The following is a 27055-nucleotide window of genomic DNA, read 5'->3' as shown; positions in this document are numbered from 1 at the left end:
AATAGCGACATGTAATACTATAAATACTAATAAACCAAACGGGGCGGGGCACTTTGAGAGGGAAGAGAGAGGTCCTAGGGCGTTTTGCTATAAAACTACATTGAATAAGCTCAAAATCTTCTTGAAATATCGCCCGGAAATGATAGTGTTACACACAGACAGAATGTGTAAATTTAGTAATTTACGACCTTGAACTTTGACCTTTTGCCTTCAAAATCAATAGGGGTCTTTATTAGGCCACAGGGAGTTGTTATGTAAAATTTCATTGCAATAGCTCAAATGGTTCTAGAGATATCGTGTGGAAACGAAAGTATTATAACAGACAGAATTTGCATATTCATGACCTTGACCTTTGACCTCAAAATCAATAGGGTTCTTCTTTCGTCCATTGGGAGTTGCTATGCTAAATTTCATTGCAAAAGCTCAAAGGGTTCTCGAGATATCATGTGGAAACGAAAGCGTTACAGAAAGACGGACAAACCCAAATTAATATCCCCCACTTTTCAAGCGGGGGACAAAAACGTTGTTCAAAATCCCACATGAAGTAGATATACGACTCATGTATTTATCCCCAAAACTTTATTTGTAGAAAACAGATTCAAATCAACAAAGATCTCATTTAAATTTGATTTCATTCAAAAGTTAGCAGGCAAATTAATGTTACCTGTATTTCCGATGTGAGTACTCATTCTGTATGCACTGGTTGATAGAGAGTACGGGTTGCTGAAAGAAGTTCCGTTGTTAAATCCAATTCCTATTTTCTTTCCAACATCGCTAATGCTCACGTTTATAAAGTTGTACATTGTGTACGTAGACACATAATCTGTTATCAGAATACATTGAACTGTTATCTTCTGAAATGAAATACAGCAAAACACGGTTATTTCGAACACTCTTATAACGAACTGACGCTAAGAAACAAGTGATTTTTATTCCCTTTGAAATATATTCAAACAATACACATCAGGAGCTGGGGAAATATGGACTTTTAAATCATCAGAGGTGGAATCAGGTGCCACGGAGGGGTGAGCATCCCCTGCCGACTGGTCACACCCGCCGTGTGCTACTCGTCATGATCGGGAAATAACAAAAGGTCAGGTTAATCGAGCCATGGAGGAGTCAACATCCCCTGCCGATCGGCTTCAATTGCCTTGTGCAAATAGGCATGATCGGATAATAACGAAAGATCAGGTAAACCGAGTAATGTCGGCATCCCTGAAAACACCAAAGTTTACAACGCTGCAAAAGCTGCACTTCAACATGAAATTATGTGATTCAAAATTCCTCTATTACGATACCCTTCCTTTCTTTAACCGTCTTTTTAAGACGTTTCCCTTGTCTTCAAATTATTGTTCTTCGATTTCGACCCATTACACCGACTTGAAATATCTCGTTAAAATTTATGGAGATTCTCTTTGGCAAATTTAATTGGATTTTTGTGATGAAAGTAAGCTTTATGCTTAACAAATCATTTGACTTTGGTCTGAAAGTTCAAATCGAAGTACATGTAATTAATTCAGGAATACGTATTGGTCATTCAAAAATTATACATGAATACATATTGAATCAGGAGTCTTAGGCAGAACGAATATCCTGTGACTGTCCAATAACTTTAAATCACATTTCTTTAGAATGTTCCGATTTTACACCTATTCGAGGTAGACTTTTTGGAAATGTGAAAACGACGCATGAACCTTTTACAAATGTTCATGTTTATAAAATTTTAAAATATCTGCAAGAAAGAAATTCTTACAGTATAATTTAGGATAAAATTATGAAAACAATTTTTATGAAAAATACTCGAACATATATATTCATTTAATTTTTTTTAACAGTTTAAATATTTTTTTTTTAAATTTCAAGTCCGTCGGACGGGACGTTAAATTGTGCCCAGTGTATGACAACCCCCTTGGCACGTAAAAAAATCGTTTCTCTGGAGTTCGAAAAAGAGTACGCTTACCTGGGGCCTCAAGAGAAACTAGAAACTTTCAAAAACCAATTATTTAAACTAATAGTCCACCGACACATGGCTGAAAAAATTGCCGACTCGGCGTTAAACAATGTACAATCAATCAACAATAGTCAAATGGTTTTCATTAAATCTTGCCAACAAGCTGTAACGGACAAACTAACACACACCTACGCACAGAAGCGATGCTATATCCCAACCGCAGTTAGTGATGCGAGGGGATAATAAGAACTTTCTAAGATTCGGAAAGATAAATTTATAGAGCAAAAATGATGCCATTTAGAAGACTAGTATATTTTGTAACTAGGTTAAATTTTACTTTTTCCTATTTCTTTTCGTCCCCCGCTTTTGCGAAAGCGAGGGGACATTAAATCTCATTCGTCTGTCTGTCTGTCCGTCCGTCAAAAAAAAAAACTTGAACCTTGGACATAACTTTTGATTTAGTGGGGCTATGACTCTCATATTTCACATGTGTATTCTTTGTGACAAGACATTTCTTTGGGTACCACCAAATTTGACCTCGACGTTTGACCCATTTTTACACGAAAAATTCAACCTTTTACTTTGCCCATAACTTTTAAATGATAGAAACTAGAGCTTTCATATTTCATATTTTTATTCTTTGTGACAAGATCTTTCATTGGATACCGATAAGTTTAAGCTTGGAGATTTCCGTACTTATGAAAAAAATTTAACCTTGGCCTTAACTTTGAACGGTAAGGGCTAGGGCTTTCATACTTCACATATATATGTAATCTTTGTGGCAAGACCTTGGATTGAAAGAACTTTGACCTTGGAGTTTGACCTACTTTTTAAAAACTTGAACCCTGGCCATAACTTTTAAACGGTTCAGACAAGGGTTTTCATACTTCACCTATGTAATACTTGTGGCAAGACCTTTCTTGAAAAACTAATAACTTTGACCCTTTGACCTACCTTTCAAAAACTTGACCGTAACTTTTGAACAGTTTGTGCTAGGACTTTCATATTTCTCAATCGTATTTTTGCGAGATGGTCCTACTTTGGGTACTAATATATTTAATTTGCATTTAAGAAAAGTTTAATCTTCGCTAATATGCCATACGGGGTCATCAGTGTTTCACTTTCTTAATTGCAGCCCGGAGGACCGGGCTGCTCTATACATGTAAGTTTAAGTGTTGGTGTATGGGGATTGGGATGGGAGTAGTTATTTAGAATTGAAGGTTTTCTCAACATTGAAAAGATTGTTAATCAAAATGTTCTTTACGTTTAAAAATTACGAGATATATAATATATTTACTTCCATAAAGTGAATCTGTAAAAATATATATATTTTTCATATGTAATATATAAAGTTGCTTATCATTTACAATCGAAAAAACGACAGGTCCCTTTTTTTAGAACATCGAGTTTTACTTCTCGGATAAAAACGTGCTCTGCACAGTTCGTATTTTATATTCTAAAATTGAAAATTAATACATTTTTAAATATAGGTGACGCGTGTGTTTAACTTCAATTTATATTTTATACAGCCAACATTTACTTGAGGAATTGATCAAGTTTAAAATGGTATCTTTTTTTATTTACTTTTATCCGACTACAAGTTTTCAAAATATTCGCGACTATCGTCTCCATCAATTAGACGCATGCCTTTTCACACACATCAAAGCGGTTTGATGATCAAGACTCATTTTCATTTTTTACTTTATATATTTCCCGGGCGACAATTGATGGTAACGTCAATGTTTTCTTGTTTTTGATTGATAAGAGATAGGGCTTTTATATTTGACATGTGCATTACCTGTAACAAGATTTGACACATGTCATAAAAAATGACAGCCCACCCACAAAGACACCGAAAGCCAGGGGACCACAATTCTTTGAATTTGCTTATTAAACTAATTATCTAAATGCAGTATTTAATAGTAGTGGTCGAAACTCCAGTAATATTTAATCAAAATGTTTGACTATTTTCTAAGGTGCTCTCTCCAATGAACCTGCTTTGAGTAAAATCAGGATCTGTACAAGACTGTATTATGAATTTAACGCTAATCTTTGAGTTTGACATACACATGTACACACTGGTAAACTTGAGTGAGAAAGTTGTCACCAAGGGGAGATAAAACTGCTCATAAAAAGGATTTCACCCGTAGACTTACTTTGACCTGTCATCTAGAAATTAAGTTCAAGGTCACTGTGCAACATTTTGATTGAACGTATGAGCCATAAAAGGACTAAGAATGAAGGATATGGATATAACGAACGATATTAAATATGAAAGTCCATAAAACTACAGATTAGGAGCAGAACAAACACGGACCTCCAAAACATCAGTGGTGGGATCAGTTGCCATGGAGAAGTGGGCATCGCCTGCCGACCGGTAACACCCGACGTGTGCTCCTTGTCATGAAAGTCCGGGAAATGAGGGAAATATCCAACTAAAAATTAGTATGAAACGTCAGTCAGCATTTGACTCAATGATAAATTGTATTTGCTACAAGGTCATTGTATCGACCATACAACTTACGAAATGATGACTTTAAACGAGACTGCTGATATTCTTGTTTCATCAACTTGCATGTCAATAATCTACCTCGTTTTGTAAATTGTTCATACGTAGAGCATGCTCTTGCGCAAATCAATTGAGATAGAGATATATAAAAGCCGTATGCAGGTGATGAAGGTATATTGCTGCATAAGTAAGGGAAGTTGAAGATAGCAAAGTTAAAGTCATCACGTTTATCATAGAGCTTGGTTGTCAGATAACCATTAACATCTTTTTCAAGTAAAATATCCAAGTATGACCTCACCCTCACCAGGATATATAAAATACATGGTTACTGTCTTGAAATATAAGCGATATTTGGGCGAGGGTAAGAAAACGTGATAGAGGGCGAGGCTTGCCGAGCCCTCTTACGTTTTCGACCCGAGCCCAAATATCGCTTATATTTCAAGACAGTTATCATGTATTTTGTTTATCCTGCAACAAAATTTTACATTTGAGCGTCCAAAACAAGCTAATTCCGACAGATTTAGGCACATCTCTGCAGTTGAAACTATGACGCAATGGCGTAAACATTGCAGTATACCGTGACGTCACAATGCTTTTGGAACGTCGGAATACATGCACGAGGCTTTATTAGGGCAGTGACCGGATAAAGCTTTGGTTGATTAGTTACTTTTATTAGGTCAATGCAAGGGATAGTTGCAGGATATAGTATCGACATAGGAATGGAAATTACCACTGTTAATTGACAATACGTCATTGATATATCTAAATGTTGAATTGAAGGCCAGAGCAAGTGTTTTCTTCTTTTCACGCATAAGATTTTGCACAAATTCTGCTTCATACGAAGACAAAAATAGGTCTGCTAATAACGGAGCGCAATTGGTACCCATGGAAATTCCAGTAGATTGTTGGAAGACCTGGTCTCCAAAAACCACATAGATATTGTCAATCAGAAAATCAAGCATCTTTTAATGTCAACTTCAGAGTACTTTTGTGTGTAATCAGAATGTGTTTTAACAAAATAATTTTGCAAATGACCAATGACCAAATAGTGAAATTTACGAGTTTCATTTTTATTGAAAAAGCAGCTGTCAATGATATCAAATAGCTGAAAAAATATTCTGTGGACAGCATTTTCTTTTTCTTTTTCCATGACCTCTGCTCTATAATATTTTCAATATCAGTGAAATTGTCATGATAATTTAGCTTAAGCATTTAAAGAGTAGTCTTGCGCATGTGCTTTAGAAGAGAGACCCAAACACATGGTACATTATTTACATCTAAGAACAGTAACCCGTACACTTATCAATTGTAAATTATATATGTTATTTGTGTTTTCATTCATGATGCTGCTGCACATGTTTGTAATAAACTAGTTCTCATCGCCATTTTGATTCTGTTTAATTAATTCAACAAAAACTTGTAACTTAGGTTTGCAGAGATGTTGAGGTACTAAGAGGTAGGCATTTCTATACGAAGAGGCTCATTTTCAGCGGGATATTTCACTCTTTGACTGTGGGTTTAATACATACACAATTTTACTTAAGTGATTACAAAGAGAAACGCTAGATCAACTTTTTTCAGACAAGATGGAGATAAATATTACTTCAAAAAATAAAAAATAACTTACATGATCATTACGGGATATAAAACTCGTATTATACCAAGTCGCTACCAGCATCCATTCAGCCTGAAAAAACGGTGTCCTGCTAAACTTTTGTACATCGACAGTGGCATTCTGCAATGATGATTTGTCCATGTAGACTCTGTAGGATACTCTATCATTTTGAATACTTTTTGGAACCAGGTCTGTCCAGAAGGGGGCCAAAAACGGATAAAACGTGGTTAGGTTTGGGTTATAAGTTGTAATGGAGGCATTGAACGTGATGAGACCATTTGTACTCACCTAGGACAAGAAAACCGTTTTCAACAGAATTTAACATACTACTTTCAAGAGATAAAAGGATTCATTTTTTATGGTATACAGATATCCGTACATAAACTTGATGAAAAATGTCATTCCCAACTGGTATTCCGTGAGATAAATTGATTTCCCTTGTTGAGTCGTCACCGCCTAGAGTGCTTCCTTCATAAGGATAATGCTGATCACCTAAAAAAATATGTCCAAGTTTTAATTCATCTTCGTTCTTAGTTTACGGAAACTCGAATGAGATTTTTTCTTATTTACCCATGGTCAAAAATCTGTTGCACTCGTCCACATCAACCAAAATTTGTATCTACGTTACAAAATCTGTTTCGTTCTCTAAGGAATGATTTAGATTAAGCGTGAATTATTAGTTAGTAGATCACACGGGCTTGCAGGTAGACATATTTTTAGCTCTACTGGTCAAAGACCAGAAAAGCTTAAGCGATAGTAAGGTGTCCATCGTCCGTCCACCTGTCTGCCTGTAAACAATTTTTATGCCCCCGGATCGAAAGATCCCGGGAGTATTTTGTTTTTGTCCTGTCTGTCTGTTGTCAACTTTAACCTATCCCATTACTGTTGAGTGGGTGGTCCACTGGTTTTCATATTTCACAAGTGTATTTCTTGTGACAAGACCTTTCTTTGGGTACCACTAAATTTGACCTTTGAGTTTTACCTACTTTTACAAAAGAATTAAACACATTGTAACCTTGGTCATAACTTGTGAACAGTTGGAGCCAGGGCTTTCATGCTTCACATGTATATTTATTGTGACAAGACCTTTCAGCTGGTATAAACATTTTGACCTTGGCCTAAGAATTTGACCCACTTTTTAAAAACTTTACCTTGGTCATAACTACTGAACAGTTTGAACTAGGCTCTCATATATTTCACAGGTATTCCTTGTGACAAAACCTTTCTTTGGGTACAATAACAATTGACCTTGACCTTTGGAGTATGATATGCATTTGAGAGAATCCAACCCTCGCCATAAGCTGCCATACGGAGATATATAATTTTTTCTTTATATAAACTGTAGTTTAGAAGACCTTGGACTTTATTCTATAAGTGGTAATCCTACTTATACTTCCCTTTCTAAGGAAGAAATTCTTCAAAATCATATGTCAGTTTTAAATATTTTTAATATTCCACAGAGCCAAAATGAATTTGAACTACCCTATATATATTGGATTCCGAAACTTCATACAAATCCTTACGAACAAAGATACAGTGCGGGTTCCAGTTAATGTTCAATCAAGCCTCTTTCGTTACTCCTCACAAACATATTAACAGTAGTGACGTAAAAGCTTCAAGAGTACTGTGCAACAATATATTCAAGAAGTGGTGCAAATCAGATGCTGATACTTAAAAATTCCAAAGAACTTTTGGACAATTTGAAATCACAAGATTTTACGAAAATCAACAGCTTAAAAACTTACAAATTTTCAACTCTATACACAACCATTCCCCACGATAAATTAAAGTCCAGGCTTTTTGATCTCATTGACAACTGCTTTTTCAATAAAAATGGAACTCGCATTTACTTTCCTGGTCATTGGTCATTTGCAAAATTATTTTGTTAAAACACATTCTGATTGCACACACAAGTACTCTGAAGTTGACATTAAAGAGATGCTTGAGTTTCTGATTGACAATATCTATGTGGTTTTTGGAGACCAGGTATTCCAACAATCTATTGGAATTCCCATGGGTACCAATTGCGCTCCGTTATTCGCAGACCTATTTTTATATTCATATGAAGCAGAATTTGTGCAAAATCGTATGCGTGAAAAGAAGAAAACACTTGCTGTGGCCTTCAACTCGATATTTCGATATTTAGATATATCGACGACGTATTGTCAATTAACAATGGTAATTTCTATTCCTACGTCGATACGATATATCCTTGGGAGCTTGAGATAAAAGATACCACAGAGTTGACACATTTGTTTCATACTTGGATATTTTACTTGAAAAAGACGTTAACGGTAATATAAAATCTAACAACCAAGCTATATGATAAACATGATGACTTCAACTTTTTCTATTGTCAACTTCCCTTACGTAATAAGGCGTATGCAGCAATATACCTTCATCACCTGCACACGGAGTGTATATATCTCAGTTGATTCGATACGCAAGAGCATGCTCTACGTATGAACAATTTCTAAAACGAGGTAAATATTGACGAGCAGGTTGATGAAACAAGAATATCAACAGTCTCGGTTCAAGTCGTCTTTTCGTAAGTTCTTTGGTCGATACAATGACCTTGACATGTTTATAAATACAATTAATCACTGAGTCAAATGCTGAATGAGGTTTTTTTTTATACTAATTGTTAGTCCATTATTTATACACTGAATTGACGACGTATTTTCCGTCATTTCCCGATCATGACAAGGAGCACACGGCAGGGGTGACCAGTCAGCAGGGGATAATCAATCCTCCATGGCACCTGATCCCACCTCTGATGTTTCGGAGGTCCGTGTTTGCTCTGCTCCTATTTTGTATTGTTTTATGGACTTTGACATTGAATACTGTTCGTTATCTCTATATCCTTCATATAACTTAACTCACAAGTATTCTACACTAACATATATAATTCTGTATATCGGTTTTTGATTTCAATATACGGTATTACTGGGGTTTCTGTAGCTGCAGAACTGTAGCTCAATGATTGAGAAAATGTGTCCGAATTTTCTGAAGCAGAGCTACAGACCTGCAGATAGGGTTTCTGAAAATAGAAATTTCTGTTGAAGTTTGAAGTCAAATTTAAAAATATTAAAAGACGTAAAACTGTACTGAACTTTAGATCGTTAAGCGTAAACTATCTGAACAAACTCGAAGATTAAAAACTCAAGAGTTTAAAATACAAAAATCGATTTTTGAAAATTTGAACAATAAAGGTAACCAGAAGTCTCTGTCGAGACTGAAGCTCTAGTGGTTTGTACTTATAGCAAAGGAAGAGAAAACTAAGCAGTTGGGAATTAAAACTTTACAACAGCAATAAATAGAGTAATGATCCTTGATTAAGTCTCTTAATGTTCTTAGTGTAGTCTACTTGCATGCCACATTATATTACAAGTTAATTGATGCAAAGCATCAAATCGGCCGCTAACATATTTAACTTGTCAAAAAAGAAATTTCACAATTCAAAGCATTCATGCAAGAAAAGAACAGGATATTCAAAGCTGAAATAGTGATCATTTTTTATTTCAGGCCGTCTTCAAAGCAAAATAAATAGATAAATATTTTTAAAAATTTGATAGAAATTTTGGTATCATGCCTGCTGTTCAATCCAATTCAATGAATAAAATATATTTTAAACTAGAAATTTTAGTGCATTTGCTCATCCAATGAATTTATCGATGTAAAAAAGTCTATGATGAATATGCATGGGCGTCGGATGCAAATCGAAAGTGGGTCGGGGGTGGGGGTGGGGGTGGGCTAATTGAAAGTGGGGGTGGGAGGCTTAACCAACAAAAAATGGTAAAGCCTGTTTTCAATGCCTATATAATGTATATATTTGCAAAAAAGTGGGGGGAGCTAACAACCCCCCCCCCCCCCGCCCCCCCCCCCCCCCCCCCCCCCCCCCCCCCCCCCCCCCCGGTTCCGACGCCTATGATATGAAAAATTATTGTCATCAAGATGAAGATGTATGCCTTTCAAGATATACCACGTGCTGATACCCTGGTTATTTGTCACGTAATGCCTACTTAGTATATGGTTTCTACAGTGTAGGCTATGCTGCATGGTGCGGTGCAAAATGTATAAAAATAATCTTTGTGTCATTCGCAGCTGTAACATTTTCAAACAAGTTTTTACTGGTGGAGCAACTTTTCAATTTTTTATTCACCATGCACTTTTACCACGTGCAAGTCATTATTATTATCCGGAAAATCATAACGATTTCCTTTCATATCTTACACACTCCCTGGATGGGGAGTACCTATTGTAAACTCTTTTTATTTAACCATAGATTATCAATTATCTGATGCCAAATGATAATGAAAATGAAACAAAATAACAACAATTAAAACTTAATTTAAAGCAAGTTTTTAAAATATTTTACTCATGATTTTATACATGTTATCATTTGAAAATTATTTGACGGAACTAATAAAATAATAACATCTCATTTCACCATGTGCACTTTCTAACACAACCACAAATAGATCGGCCGCTGCTGCGGCCGATAATAATCAGATTAAAACTGTATTTGGAGTAGCATTTTGGAAGTATTTAACAGAAATTTTTATTTTTCGTAACCAAGACAATAATGTTCATTGAAGTCAAAAACCGATATACAGAATTGTGTATCTTAGCGTAGTTACTTGTGTGCCAAATTATATTGAAATCAGACCAAACTGTAGGAGGAGTTGCATTTTAAAAGAATTTCACAGAAATTTCTATTATCAGTAACCACGGCAACACCGTTCATCGAAATAAAAAATCGATACAAAGAATTATGTATCTTAGTGTAGTCTATTTGTGTGCCAAGTTATATTAAAATTAGCTGCAGAACTGTAGCTCTCTGCTTGAGAATATTCGGACGGATAAGGCAGAAAGCTACAGATCCATGCGTTGTTAAAACCTTCGATTTACGCCGACGATGTTTTGTCGCTCACTTCGGGTATTTTTGCTTCTATTTTATACTTTCCCAAGCTCAAAAATGATATTTAATAATTAATCATACATTTAACTTCAATTCCTGATAACTTACTATACTAACATGTACAAATGACATTATGTGGTTACGGACGTCGAAATGGAATTCTTTTAAATCGACATTATAAAACTATATCCAGAACTGTTTCGGACCGATAAAAGGTAAATAAAGTATCAAGAGTAAGAGTTAAATATATACGGACGGACGCCGGACGCATTACTTCTGGACTCTGACCAGTATAGCTAAAAATCTAAAACTTAAAATATTGAATCCGTTTGGAAATTCAGGTTTTTGAACTAAAATATTAAATTCCAGTATACGAAACCAGTTAAAGATTTTGAAATTTGAGCTAATATTTCAAAATTATAAAACTCTAAATCATTTTAGAAGTTTGAATTTTAAGTGTTACACGGACCACTTTAACCGGTAACCGAGTAAAATGTGCTGTAAACATATTACATTTGGCTGTGTATTCTTTACAGCGCCTTTGGCGGAAAGAAACTCCCACTTTTTCAAGTACACCGCTAAATGTCTTGCACATATACTAATAATTAAGCACATTAAGAAATGCGCAAAATCAAATCTACGCTAATTGTTCAAAATTCAATTATCGCCAAATATCGTATAATACATTTACAGTGCGTCACAGAATGTATCACTTAATCTTATATACTTGTTAAAGGGAGGAAACCCAGCTATGCAAGATAGACGGCAAGATTCGCGGAGGCATCAGAATCACGTAATACATTAGATGTCCACATTAATAAAAACAGTGAGATGAGCTACTTTGCCAAATGGTCATATGCTGCATGTTCTGATGGAGAGCTCAAGAACTAGGTTTATCGATGTTTAAGGTTCAAACAGAACTGTGGTAACCTTCGTTTCATAAAATTATTAGCGGTCCCCTAATGAATTTAGCTGGTCATAGTATTATGTAAGTCTATAGGCCATGTCAGGTTGATGAAATGTAAGAAAAAGAAAAAGAAAAAAGACTTACTTGTAGCTGAAATAACCACAAAAGATACAAAGTAAATTATATTCATTTCATGAAGCTGGAACGTTGCCCCAAATCCAGTAAAAACAATTATTACATCACTTTTATCGTTTAAAATATTAATCAAACGTCTTTCTAACACTTAATCTTTTCTCTTCTAATGAACCACAAACTTGTGCTTTCTACTAGGAGGAAGTTAAATTCAGAGTAGACCATTCCACAATCGTCAAGTATTAAAGTAAACAATAGGCTGATATAAATTACACACAATCAGCTCCGCAATCGACAACTTATACTTCATAGGCTAATGTAAACTAGTGCTAATTGTAACGGGGACCGTTACAGATGTTCCCCAAACGCTCCCAACTCCCTTTTGGTGCCATATTCCCTATAAGCTTCATTAAATAAGACAATCTCTATGCATTTGAGACTTTAACAACGTTTACCCAGAAGTGTACCAATTTCATTCAAATTTTAGCATTGCACGCGTGCGCATGTGAATGCACGTGCGTAATGACCATATAATCTTGTCTTCACAATCCATAGATTTTAATATACTAAATATTAAAGCATTTAATCCAAAAGTATTTAAAAATACGCTAATTCAAGTGTATTTTTTATTTTACTCATTTCACGTGCACGCACGTGCTCACATGAGCATGGCGACCATACTTTCTTGTAGAAGTCCATTACATCTATCTATGTTCTAAATCCCACCCTGTTTGGTTGAAAACCAAGGGAGTTATAGCTGTTCAAAGATTCAGCCAATCAGATTGCAGCGCACGTACATGCACGTGTATGCATGTGCATGGTGACCATATCTTCTTGTAGAAGTCCATTATATCTATCTATGTTCCAAACCCATCCAGTTTGGTTGAAAATCAAGGGAGTTATAGCTATTTAAAGCATAAGCCAATCAGATTGCAGCGCACGTGCATGCACGCGTTTTCATGACAATTGCTATATATCTTATTGTTGGATATCATAATACATGCCTATTTTTAAAATTTCAAAGGATTTCGTCAAAAAACAAGAATTGAAAGATATTGAGACTTAAGTTTCAGCCAATCAGAGCGAAGCGCACGTGCATGCGCGTGAGATCTTGCTTCTTTGACAATGTCATCTTGTCTATGCTTCTAATATATACTTCTTATATGAGTTTTAAAGCATATCATCAATAATTTAAATAGTTGAGTCTGTATCAATTATATTGGACATTTCTCGTGTTGCACGTGCGAGCTCTTGCAAGCACACGTGCATGCACATGCGTTCATGATATTTTTTTTATTACGGGCTGTAGATCTCCCTATTGTATGACTATGTTCAAAATTTCAAATGATTTTATCAAAAAATAAGAAAGATATTGAGACTTTAGTTTCAGCCAATCAGAGCGAAGCGCACGTTCTTGCACGTGCGATCTTGCTATTTTGACCATGTCGTCTTGTGCATACTACTCATATATCCTTACATTATGAGTTTCAAAACATTTCGTCTAAAAATAGAAAAGTTACGGTTATATCCATTATATATTGGTCATTTCAAGTTTTGCACGTGCGTGCTCTTGCAAGCACGTGCGCGCAAAATGACCTTGATTCCGCAAATCTACATAACATGCCTACTTACCCTAAAAAGGTTTCACCTAAGTCGAATGTGTAGTTTACAAGATCACTCGCGGACAAAATTTTCCCAGGAAGAAAAATAATAATAAGAACTAGAAACTCTTGTTGCTACAGCAACAAAGAAGGTCTTCCGTTCTCCTCTATTAATCTGTATGCAGGATGTTTTTTTTTTCTATTTATAAAAAGACAGACATATAATAAACTACAGTCAATTCTCGAATTATCGCCATTCGATTCATCGCCATTTTCGCTATACCGCCATGATTTCCCAAGAACGTTTTTCCTGCTATATAAAATTCTCTTTATAACGCCAAATTCGCATACCGCCATCCGCCACCCTGTTTTCACAACAAACGTCCATTTTTAAGTGTCAATTATCTCGATATACCGCCACAGGTGCATGTGGTCAGTGAAGCGCGGCTAATTGGTTGACACTATCCCTGTTATAAAGCATGCAAAGGCAGACAAGGTAAATGCAATTAAGTAATTAAATAAGAACAAAATAAACAATAATTTTAACATGAACTATTATAATAATTTTGTTTTCTGTTTAATAAAAGTATTTAGTCACGGTTTCACCACGAAAGCGGTCGTGGTTAAAGTACGCCGATAACGATAATATTTTGATGATCTCTACTTTTAACAATGCAAAGTTTGCTGAAAAAATAATTATACGGTATAAAATGTGAACGTTTCACAATAATGCCATAAACAGTGAATTTATTCAAGAATGCATTTTACATACTATCGGCAATATATCACGACGATCGACCCAGCATGTTTTTTTTCCAATATCAGGCGTGCAGATTTACATGCATACACATGTACTTGTTTTTATTTCATAACTGCACATGTTGTTTTAGCGAAATTGTACATTAAAAAAAAATTACTTGAAGTATTTTCAACCAGAAATATGTTTTTATATACATGTATATGTATTATTAAGAATAGAAACGCTAAATGGTATTTCTAAGAACGGTAACTCTACTTGTTTTCTAAAAGATGGGAAATTCAATTCATCGCCAAATTCGTTATACCGCCATGATTTCTAAATAACAAAAGGTGGCGGTTTATCGAGAATTAACTGTAGTAGACTAATTGTTCAGTGAACAATTATCGGCCTTTCCACCTTTTCAAGTATTTCAATATCATTTGGGCTGAAAAAAAGCAAGAAAATAAATAAAACAGCAATATTCTCATTTCTCTACAAGGATTTTAGATCGGGCTCGTAGTTGGTATAAATATACTCTAAACAGACTTCCTGGATTATACGAGTCGACTCGGGGATAACCACGATTTCATTGATCACGCAAAGAGAGCGCGTTCAAAACATTGTAACACGCTCCTAGGTGTATATATCAGCTTGAATGAGATTGTTTTCGAGTTAAGATGTAAGGGGTAGGGTCTGATTAAAATTATGATATACCTAATAATATGAATAACATGCATCTGATCTGCGCATCAAGACGGAAGCGTAAGTGAAAACGTTGTGAAATGTCCCATGTGTACCTGCATCATATGTGCATTATACATGTATTAAAGAGATGTTTGAAAAATATCCGATTTGAGTTGTTTTATGTTTGAAATGAATGGCGATAAATTATTTAAGAGCATGTGAGAAACATGAGCGAGAGATGCAAGGCAGTTTGTAATTATAGAAAAGGAAAACAGAGAATCGGGTTCGGATTTTAACAATCCCTACCAAATAGGTATGGAATATGTGTGTGGATTAAATTCAATGTAAGTAGCATAAATAAAATTCCAAATAGGTATTTCTAGATGGGAAACACAGGGAAGAAACGTGTATTGCTTTTTACTATGCTGAAAGTCGCTATTTCTTATAAGATTGTGTTATTCTAGAAAAAAAAATCAAATTTCAAATCAAATCAAGATTCATTCAATTAATATTAAATCTAAATAAAATTAAAATAAATTCCACATACCAAAGAAAGCTAGAATACTTGCTATTAAAATGTCGTATTAGAGCAGGAGAATCGAATGATATTAACAACAAATGAAGAAATAGCCAATGCAAGCTTTAATTCATTTTATGCCCATCGGAACTTAAATTTCAGACAGAAAAAAAATGCAGTTTTTGCCGATATTCCGTAGAATTTCATTATACTCAAGAGACTCACCGTAAAACTCTTAGGACACTTTCTTTAAGGTGTCTCCTACTCAAATCCTTAATCTTATGTCGATCTGTGGTGTCTTTTCAGAGGTAGAAGTTTTTTCTATGTTGCGACTGATTTTTTTTAAGGGACGGGAAGGGGGGGGGATTTCGTAAGCATTTGTTAAAATGAGAGTTGTTAATACCTCCACATACTTAAGCTTGATTGTGACCTTAGGGTCAATGAGGTCAAAGGTCAAGGTCATTTATCAAGGTCAAAGGTCAAGGTCATCAGAGAGAGAGAGAGAGAGCACTCGCGCTCACCGACTTGTGGGGAACTCACACCTGACAAAGGACCTTTCTTATGGGGAAAGTTCAGAATTGTGGGGAACTCTCTCGTTCCCCACAAATATGGTCATGGGGTTTTTTGAATTCTACGTGTTCTACTGATAATATTTATTCGATTTGTGGTCATTTTTGAAAAAATCCCCATAAGTCCGTAAAATTGACTCGCAGTAATTTTCTCACTGCACCGTAAAACGAATGTTTGAGGATGCTGGGAAATGTTCATTCGGAACGCAGCGGAATTTAAACTGGTCCCCATATGATACCAATTTATTGCGGGCAATGGCTGCTCCGAGAATATGTGGTAAGTAGATTTTTTATCATATTTTAAAGATATTATAGGCTGAAAACTTAATTTAACTACGTAAATCATGCATGCAGTTATTTCTTACAGACGTTCGTAAAGTAACATTTAATAATGAATGCACGTAAAACTTTGGGAAAGTTTGACCCGACCTAGACCTCGGTTATTTTTTTTTAATTGTATCATGTTTATAGGCCTAATGGCTATCCTGTAAGAACAAACTACGAATTTATATGAATTCAGCACCCCCGGGATATGGTAAGCGTTTAAGGCTTGTCCCCATTTTTTGTGAAACGCGACTATCCTCCTCATGCCCATACAAATTATGCTAGACGGTGCGACTGTCTGGTCTTTAGCTGTTTAGTGAGGCCTGTGTGGGCGAATTAATTGTAAAAGTTGATCTGACTTAAACTGTACGTGTATTTATAAACGATGTCAGTCACACACTGACTCAGTGTCAGAAATGTATCACAGAGAACTCCACCTTTTCAAAAGGTCCATTGAAATCAGTACATTTATAGATTTACGTAGCTAAAATTTCTTAGCTTGGTTAGATTATTTAACATGTTTAATTCTTCCAAAAAAAGCTTGATTTAGTTATCGTTTTTTTATCAAGTCATTCTTCCTACTTGTATATATTTCTTCGCATGCGTTGGTTTGCATAGTGTCCATTTGCCTTCATTATCTTTCACCTGCACCCTGTTCTACATTCATCCTGATTGCCCTACTGAAAATATTTTCATGATTTTAGACCATCATTATCGATGTATCATAAGATAATTTTTTTTTATTTTGCTAAGGCCAAGATAAATAGATAGTGTTTCCTATTTTAACCTTAGAAAAGATAGGGTAGGTAGGTAGGAAAAACATTTTTATTTTATTTTAACATTTTATTGGCAGGCACGCTGCCACTTTCCCCCAGGATTTCACTGTCAAAATATTTCTGATTAATATGTGTAAGATATGCATTTCTCAAACATGGAAGTGATCAAGATTGGGATTTCATTTCTAATTGTAAACTGGAATTCCGAATACTGTAATATGTGTATATAATTTGGTGCTTTCAAAATTTAGCATAATCACTGGGTTGGCATAATCATTAATTAGCGCTACACATGTATGTGCGGTGTATTGTATATATCAATATGTAAATGAATTCTTAGCAGTATTCATGAATTATACATTGTTGTCTGCACCAAAGCCGCTAAAATATGAAGCCTGCATTTTAAAGTATACATACAGTAGTTTACTCATGGAAAGATATTAGCAGAAAAAAATATTGAGGGTCGGCTCCTATACTTCTTAGAGTTAGGTGGGGAACTAAACATGCTGAAAACACACTACTTATTTATTAGGCCCAATTAAAATGTCTAATAAATTCATTTTAATTAAATACTTATTGTTAATTAAGGATCACCTTTTATTTTTAAAATTTGTTACAATTCAAACCTTGGCCTTGGGGTTTAGATGCTGATGGAATAAATAAGAAACAAAATCATATGTAAAAAATAACTAAAAATCCTTTTCAAAACCTCAATTACTATTGAATTATGATTGGGCGTGGTATACGAAATAATGCGAATTGGAGGAAATGGAGAAACATAGTAATAACAATTAGATCAGCTTTTATGATAGCGAGCATATTAAAAATTTAAAATTGGTTATAAAATTGAAAGGTAATGTTGAGATTTTAAGATTCAATATCTATTATTCATAATTATTTATATTTGCTTAACTGAATTTATACCTTTTTAAATTTATTTACATATAACGATCGCGCTCAAAGTTTTGGGTCTGATAATGCTTCCTGATTTTGGTCTTTTATTCTTTTTTTTTAAGAAAACCATTTGATTTCTGCACCCACTCCTCCTTTCTAAAAATTTTTAATCTGCCTCTGGTAACTTTACGCTGTATATTTCTATGCTCATTTTAATTAAATTTAAATAAATATACTAAACACCACTATCATGCGATTTCAATGACTTTAATTAATGGTATTGATTTAGTCTTCTGTCATTCCTAAAAATAAATTGTAATGTATCATTGATTTTTTGCATATTAAACAGTTTCTGCTCATCAAACATCCACGAGAAAGTGTTCTGTTTCGCAGTTATTGTACGGTTGATTTAAAAGGGAAAGCTCTCTGGGCTATGTCACAAGAAGGAAAAAAGTAAAATATTTTTCATACCTACCTACCCACTGTTAACAATATGGTTCAGGAAAGGGCATACATTAAGTCTTAATTTTGGCATGCCGCATGGGGTCAAAAATTACTATTGAGTGATGTGGAGATATACCTGTCTTGTAATTATAGGTAAAGATATGAACTAGTGATGGAACGATTGTCGCCGACAATCGATTGTCGGTCGTTAGGAGCTCTTCGATGCTACTAATCGATTATAAAATAAATGTCGCCGACATCGCTAACAAAAAACAAAATTGTCATACTTTAATTTTATTACCAAATCCAAGTGCAAAGAGCATAAAAGCAGTGATGAACGTTGAAAACATGGAAGGATTCCGTGTCTTGTTGATACTTTTACCGCCATGATTAAATATGGGGTTAGACTAATACCAGGAAATGCTAATTTGCAAGGTTTTACTATACAAAGGAAAACATAATTAGTCTAGTCAATCTTTAAACGTAATTATACCCCCCGCAAACGAAGTTTGGGGGGGTATATAGGAATCACCTTGTCCGTCTGTCCGTCTGTCCGTCTGTCTGTCTGTCCGTCTGTCCGTCTGTCTGTGCAATCGTGTCCGGTCCATATCTTTCTTACAGAGGGACATTAGAATCTACTACTCCACATTAAGATTGCTCATAACCTAAGGGTGTGTCATGACCTTGACCCAAGGTCATTTGGGGAAGTTCAAGGTCACTGGAAGAAAAATTTCATAATTCGTGTCCGGTCCATATCTTTCTTATGGATAAACTTGGTAGGTTCTCATGTCACACAAAGATTGCCCATGACCCAAGGGTGTGTCATGACCTTGACCCAAGGTCATGTGGGGAAGTTCAAGGTCACTGGGAGAAAAATTTCAAAATTCATGTTTGACACAGATCTTTTATGGATAAGCTTGGTAGGTTCTCATTTCACACAAAGATTGCCTATGACCCAAGGGTGTGTCATGACCTTGACCCAAGGTCATTTGTGGAAGTTCAAGGTTACTGGAAGAAAAATTTCATAATTCGTGTCCGGTCTATATCTTTCTTATGGATAAACTTGGTAGGTTTTCATTTCATATAAAGATTGCCCATGACCCAAGGGTGTGTCATGACCTTGACCCAAGGTCATTTGGGGAAGTTCAAGGTCACTGGTAGAAAAATTTAATAATTCGTGTCCGGTCCATATCTTTCTTAAGGATAAACTTGGTAGGTTTTCATTTCATACAAAGATTACCCATGACCCAAGGGTGTGTCATGACCTTGACCCAAGGTCATGTGGGGAAGTTCAAGGTCACTGGAAGAAAAATTTAATAATTCGTGTCCGGTCCATATCTTTCTTATTGATAAACTTGGTAGGTTCTTATTTCACTCAAAGATTGCCCATGACCCAAGGGTGTGTCATGACCTTGACCCAAGGTCATTTGGGGAAGTTCAAGGTCACTGGAAGAAAAATTTTATAATTCGTGTTTGATACATATCTTTATTATACAAAAACTTACTTCTGAAAAACCCAGCGGGGGGTATTTTGTCCCGATTGGACAGTTCTAGTTATTATCATAAATACAAGTCTAACTTCTGGATAATTACTTTTAAGACTTGCAATTTTATTATTTTAACTAATTAAAACTAATTTCAAGAAAAAATATACATGTATTAAATGAAAGGTGGGACTAATATCAGTAAAATACCCATTGCATGGACTTTATAAAAAAAATAAAAAATAAATTCCCATTCTGTTTCAATAGTCTTATATAGTCCTATATTGTTTAAAGTAAACAAAATATTATTTTCCACTTTTTATAAAAGAAATTTCAATTAACATTTTTGAATATTTTATGTAAGTAAATGTTTTTTTTGTAAAAGTCTGACAGAAATCTGAATAAGTTTCAACTTTTCTATATTAATTTTATTAAAGTTCAAAATTTCGATTATAATCGATTATTAATCGATTATGCCCAGCCGATTATTACCGATAATCGATTCTGATTTTTTTCCGATTCCCCATCACTAATATGAACACTTTAAAAAAAATATACAATGAAATCTTTGAACTGAAAGCAATATTATCATTGCAGGTTTTCGGGTTTTCACCACAAGAGCAAATTATACAACTTTATTCTTGAAAATGTTAGAGACTGAGACTTGGAGTCAAAGTCAACAGACACGCTTGCATGGACATGAAGGATGTAAAGAACTAGAGTATTATAACTGAAAGCATTTTGTCTGGATTTGTGTATGGAAACAGAAGGATTTAGTATTGGTAAGTCAAGATAGCTGTAAAATCTCATTTTGAACTCTATATGTGAGCAGTACTGTAAACCAACTACCAGGTAGTACACATGTACCCTATTTGTGTCATCTTTTATTTGCATATCTAATCTGTGTTGATTAATTTCCGTGACTAATGAAAGGAAACATTCTCTACAAATATAAAGCAAAATTAATAGTTCAGGGCAATTAATAATTTACTATTCACTAGTAAATGTAGGTCATGAAACTGGCAAATATTTCTTGCACTCAAATAAAAGTTGGTTTACAGTAATTCCGTTGCTCTAAAAACAGAAATAATAAAAAAAAAAAGCATGCTGATATCATGTATGTTATGAAGCCTAATACATGTACATAGAAGTATATAAACTGGTATATCTAAAATAAAAAAAAAATTTGGTCCTTGTTCATGATTTCAAAGTAGGTTAAAAGCCTCATGAACATGCTGAGAAGTTGTCAGAAAATATACATGTGTGCTAACCATGCTAACTGTGTAACAATAATCAGAAAATTTTACAAAATATAATCAAAATTTGGTTAATAATAATTAGTCATTGGCCAATTAAATCCATCAATGATTAAATTAGTACTTATATATACTGTCTCCTGATTTTATGACTTTTTATCCTTTTCAACATACTTATTATTTTTGAATTGAAAACATTTTTTTTACCTGAGAAAATTAAAATTTGCAATTTGTTTTAAATCTAGTGAAGGAAAACAAATGTTTTTAAAATAAATGTGTTTTGATTTAAAAGACTTGTAAACATTAGATTAGTAATACATGTAGTTTCAATACAATTATTAATATTGATGATTGATTTTTTTTAAGATTTGATAGTTATTTTATTTGTTGAAAAATAATTTTTATCTGTAATGTTCATGTATAATAAAATAATGCATTTCCCAATAAGTGATAAATGTTTCCCACAAGTCAGCAATATACACTGAAGTGTACATTTATCATGTTTATTGGTTGGGTTCAAAGGCAACATTTATATGGAAACAAAGTTTTAAGGGTAAAGCAATGGTCAATACATGTGTATTCCTCACAAGTGAACAGTGAGAAATATTCCCCACAAGTCAGCAGTAATAAATATTCCCCACAAGTCAGCAGTGATAAATATTCCCCACAAGTCAGCAGTGATAAATATTCCCCACAAGTCAGCAGTGATAAATATTCCCCACAAGTCAGCAATGAAAAGTATTACAAGTTAACAGTGAGAAATATTCCCCACAAGTCAGCAGTGATAAATATTCCCCACAAGTCAGCAATGAAAAGTATTACAAGTTAACAGTGAGAAATATTCCCCACAAGTCAGCAATGATAAGTATTACCTACAAGTCAACTGTGAGGAATATTCAATAACAACATACAATTATTTTAACCCATTCTCAATCAAATTTGGGGAGTAAATTGGAATTAGCATGTCTGTCTAACTTTCTATAGGCATTACATATTGAGGGATAATGGTGGCATTATTTTTTTTAGGAAATCTCACATCAACTTCCTGTTTATCTGTGCGTGTAAATTTTTATGTTTTTTTTTTCAGCAACTACTATGGTAGCAAGAAGTTTGAAATTTTTTAACACTCTTTGTCGAGGCATATTATATACTGGTAGTGAGATTCATTTTTATGCAAATTCGATGTCAACTTCCTATATATCCACGTGTCTCGAGATCTGTACGCAATTTTTGTTGCAGTTTTTTCACCAACTGACTATCACAGATATAAAAATGTGGTACATGTATCCATTAGATTGAACCCTAGCAATAAAAATCCAGAGTAGCATTCTCTGCTGAGACTAGCAAGCTAACCACTATGCTACACAAGTCCTGATGAGGATTAATTGGCATTTAAATCATGTTTGTGATATGACCATTGACTCAGTGGACTTTTTTTCTCGAAAAGATACAAAAGTTATATCATAAAATTATAATTTTTTAAAAGGTTTATTGGGTTTTTACTCCATAATTTTGGAAATCAAAATAGTATATTTCATTTTGTATGCAAACTTTGAGGATAAACTTGAAAAAAAAAGTGGAGTGAAGACCCACTCATACATTTCAAAACATTATTTTAAAAAGTGTGTAGTGTTGTTATGATAGTCGCTGACTATCGAAAAATCGTCGTTTAAAGGCCCAGATTGGCGACAATCGATTGTAAATATTATCATCGATAGATCACTATATTTTTCAAGCCGTATTTCTCAAGCCGAGCAGGTTTAACTTTTATATTCACCAAAGGGACATCACTCTAATCAGCAGTAAACAAAATGAGAACGTGCATGGTGAAGAGGTTATAATTATTATATCCATATCCTGGTGCATTGTCTTTTTAAAATACTTCTAAGGATGAATAAATCTAACCTTTTATAACATTTAAAATTATCAATTATATAATTATATAAGTGTTTGTGTTCTTCTGATTCAATTTGATAATAGTAAATTTGTCCAATTTTACAACACTAAAAGTGTGAAAAAATGACTCAATTTGCCCTTTTTCGCGTGTGTATTATATTTTACAGGCCAAAAACTTCAATCTTCATGAGATATGTATAAGTTGTAGAGATTTGACAGATTTACATAAAGTATACTTTAATTTTAGATGAAATATTTCGGAAAATTTTGATACAATACTTGATATCGCGATTACTTAACTTAGCTGAACTCTTTCATGAAGGAGGTAGGAATCATCTGTAGAGATGGGTATTGCGAGTGAAAACCATATTGCGATATATTGCAATATTGTACTTGAATATTGCAATATATTGCGATATATTGTAGATTAGTTATCATTAATAAATTTGTGCAGAAAGTTTAAAATGCTGTCAAGTTCAAAGACTATTTGAATTTATCTATAAATTTTAAAGGGAGCGGGGGATAAGACATTAATCGCACACATAATTACAATAACTTTTAATCAAATACCAGGTAAAATATATTAATATCAAAACAAAATGTACTCGTTTGATGTATTTTTAAATTGAAAAAAAAGTATGTATATTATATTCTTTATACTTTTTTTTTTTTTTTTTTGGGGGGGGGAGGTTGTTTTATTGAAATAGCATAAAATGTAACTTAATGATTAAAACAAGACGTACTATATGGAAATTTTATGTGGTCACAGAATAAAATTAAATCCAGAAAGAAATTGTTACCTATTTTCGGGCATTTGGTCTTTTAGTCTGACCCGACCTAATTTCACATTATGGCATACGATCGCGATCAGGAACTGCAATGGCCTATTTCTATTGTTTTAATATACATGCTCCTGGTATTACATGAAGATGTTTAAAATGGCATGAAACTTGTTAAAAAATAATAAAAAGCAACACTGTATCAAGTGAAAACATGGATGGCCATTTATTTGTAATATGTATCTTGAACTTAACATTCATCGTCGATCGTGTAGATTCCATGAGATTTTTAGAACCACAGTACACATGGTATACACACTGAAATGTTTTATATATTTTCTTTCTTAATAGTTTTATTTAAAAGTCTTTTTATTAATTATTAATTTTATTTTAAAGTGAGGTATTTAAAATTGCGACAGTGAATGAAAAGCTTCCTCTGTCTCTCTAGATCTCTTTTCTCTCTATCTGCTTCTGAAAGCTGACGAAGTATTTTTTAACTAGATTGAAAAGGCCTGGAGAAGTTACAAGTATTATTTCAGCAGTTTCTACAATAAAGGAGGTTTTCATATATTTTTATAAATATCGTGAAATACCGGTATCTGATTTTCATATCGCGATATATTATCGTGGTGGATAATACCGCAATATACCGATATACCGGTAATATTGCACAGCCCTAATCATCTGTTGGGTGGGAGCAATGTGCTATTCAATACAATTAATGCAAGATCGATCATTGTAGCATTTATAAGGACAGATAAGTAAAAAATCCTGGTGGAATACCTCGCTAGACAATCGTTGAACCAGCCTTATACATTTTTGAGAGGAGCCAATCCTATTTTTAAAGATATGTTTAATTAAGCGGACTCTTATAGTTAAATTTTCATTGAAAATCGTCACATTTTTCAGTATATAAAATATTCTTAACTTTCCTTATTTGACAATCTACTATTTGGAATTCAATATCTGGCAAAACATCGTGATTTTGGCATTAAATTGTTCGAATCATTCGATTGTCACTAATGTAAACAATGTCATTTGCCCCCAGAAATTTAGACTTTTCTTGACTCCCTCGCAAAAGAGCGGAGGTAAGTTAGATAACTGCGAGGTACTCATTGGTAGTCGCGACATAACATATTGAGATTTAATTTTTTCACCTTCATGTTTGTTGCGCTATAGGCTTATCCCTTGTTATGTTCTCGGACTCCCATCTCATTTATCATCCAATAATAAAATACATTTCCAAAGCATGTGAATTATATTTAGATGATAATTAAATACATATGATAAACAATAGATAAAAATTGATATTTTTGTCCTTTCTACTCTTCATGCATATAACATGTATAAAGTCCACAACAATAAAATGATTCATTTGATTTTTGTTAGGATTTGTTCATCGACATCCAACATATTGTTTACATGTTTATGACCACTTTTTGACCACTTTTACAAAAATATATCACTCTTCAACCTTAGTTATAACTTATAACTTTTGCACAGTTGGTGTTAGGGCTTTCATACTTCTCATTGGTATGTTCAATAATTTTTTTGACAGGTCTGCCCAAGTTTTGTATTAAAACGCTTCTGAAACTCATCTGTAAAAAACATTTAATATTGTTGGCCGATTTAAACATTTCGGGAAAATAGCAAAAAAAATGAAAACGTGAAAAAAAAAAAAACTATGAGGTTCGGAGAGTAAAATGGAGGATAGGTCAGGTGACAGGAAACATGAGTACAGTCATGTATATTTTTTTTGCCCCGGTATAGTGTCATATTTGATATTATATGGAATATGTGATTTGCAGCACATTCTTACTGATATTTCTTTAAATTACAGGTATCCTGAATTTTTGTCAACTTCTAGCCAAGATCCTGTACTTAAGCTGAATGTGGAGGACAGATGTACACACAGTACTAGTATAGAGGGTAAGTAGACCATAAAAAAAAACAAGATGTGTTTGTGAAACACTATGCGCCCGGCGGCAACAAAGTTTGGAAAAAGCTATTTTTAGCATTAAGGTCACAGTCAAGGTCACAAAGTCATTGACCTTGGTGTCATTTGAAAGAGGTTGATTAGTGGAGTATGGAGTGGACTCCATGTCACTAAACTGGAAGTGAACACCGCAGTAAATATTTTACGTAATTGAAGAAAAGAAAAAAATTGTATGTAAATCTTCATGTACAATATTATGTTTCCATATGTGATCAATTAAAAAAATATATATTTTTAAAACAAAATAATGCCTCATCAGGTCGGTAAGACAAGCTGTTTGGCTCTTTGTTGACTTGGCTTTTCAATGATTTAAATTTGGCACCGTGTAAAAATAGAATTATCTGTCCCTGGTACATATCGTCTTACAAGTAAGAAAAAGAATTGATAACTTTTAAAGTTTTCTTAAATATGTTTAAAATAACTGAATCAAAATATGTTGAATAATTATTTATTTTATTTCATTTGAACAAGCTTTCATCATCATGATCATGTTCATAGACGTCAAATATACACTGCGAGATTTACTTCCAGTTTAGTGGCATGGAGTCCAGGATGAGCTGTTAAAGTGGAAAAAGGGCCAGAAACGGCCTGTAGTCGTCAAGCAGATTGGATTTCTTAAATTGAATAAATAGTAAAACGCTCCGAATACTGAATTTGTTGCGAGATTTTTTAGGCCAAGCCCAGATCTATTAGTTTAAGTGTGTCCCCCCAAAACATATTGCCATCATGGTGTATTTTAGTTGAAGGTAGGAAAATTTCTTTCCGGATTTTTTTTTTTTTGACGATAAGAACTTCAGACTCCTGTCCTATAACATTTTTAAAAATATTTATTGATTTTTTTTAAAGTCACTTGCCCACGGGCATGTACCTATTAAAAAAATTCACTTGCCTCCCCCCCTTAAAAATTCACTAGCCCCGGGTGTCGGGCAATGGGATTTGTCAGACCCTGGTAGTGTAGATTCAAGCTTGTTCAAATCATGACCCCCCAGGGGTAGGGTGAGACCACAATGGCCGATCAAAGTTTTACATAGGAGTATATAGGAAAAATCTTTAAAAATCTT

At 34.0% G+C, this 27055-nt stretch overlaps 1 protein-coding gene and 1 long non-coding RNA gene across 5 annotated transcripts in view; one reads left to right on the top strand and one right to left on the bottom strand.

The window, feature by feature from the left end:
* Positions 1–12277, bottom strand: part of LOC134233265 (sushi, nidogen and EGF-like domain-containing protein 1) — a 31203-nt gene extending 18926 nt beyond the window's left edge. The window contains exons 1-4 of one of the 2 annotated variants that reach the window (XM_062715246.1): positions 12185–12277; positions 6455–6567; positions 6088–6363; positions 665–854 (exon numbers count right to left, since the gene is read on the bottom strand). In XM_062715246.1, coding sequence (XP_062571230.1) covers positions 665–854; positions 6088–6363; positions 6455–6567; positions 12185–12260 — 655 coding nt within the window. In that variant the 5' untranslated portion in view covers positions 12261–12277. Of the gene's footprint in view, positions 1–664; positions 855–6087; positions 6364–6454; positions 6568–12047 lie in introns of both variants that reach the window. The other variant, XM_062715247.1, reaches the window with a different exon arrangement.
* Positions 12278–16084: 3807 nt separating this feature from the next.
* Positions 16085–26047, top strand: LOC134233266 (uncharacterized). Of its 3 annotated transcripts, none has more exons than XR_009984950.1 (3): positions 16085–16426; positions 20665–20849; positions 25839–26047. It is a non-coding gene; the product is annotated as an uncharacterized LOC134233266 (long non-coding RNA). The 3 variants fall into 3 exon arrangements; XR_009984949.1 differs by having other exon boundaries at positions 16085–16422; positions 25839–26041; XR_009984951.1 differs by lacking the exon at positions 16085–16426 and adding an exon at positions 16650–16680 and having other exon boundaries at positions 25839–26046.
* The last annotated feature ends 1008 nt before the right edge of the window (positions 26048–27055 follow it).

The sequence above is a fragment of the Saccostrea cucullata genome, unplaced genomic scaffold (genome assembly GCF_032062105.1).
Source record: "Saccostrea cucullata isolate Sc308-1 unplaced genomic scaffold, CSIRO_AGI_Scuc_v1 ctg7453, whole genome shotgun sequence".
Taxonomy (NCBI): domain Eukaryota; kingdom Metazoa; phylum Mollusca; class Bivalvia; order Ostreida; family Ostreidae; genus Saccostrea; species Saccostrea cuccullata.
The sequence above is the reverse complement of the archived record's forward strand: the minus strand, read 5'-3'. Positions and strand labels throughout refer to the sequence as shown.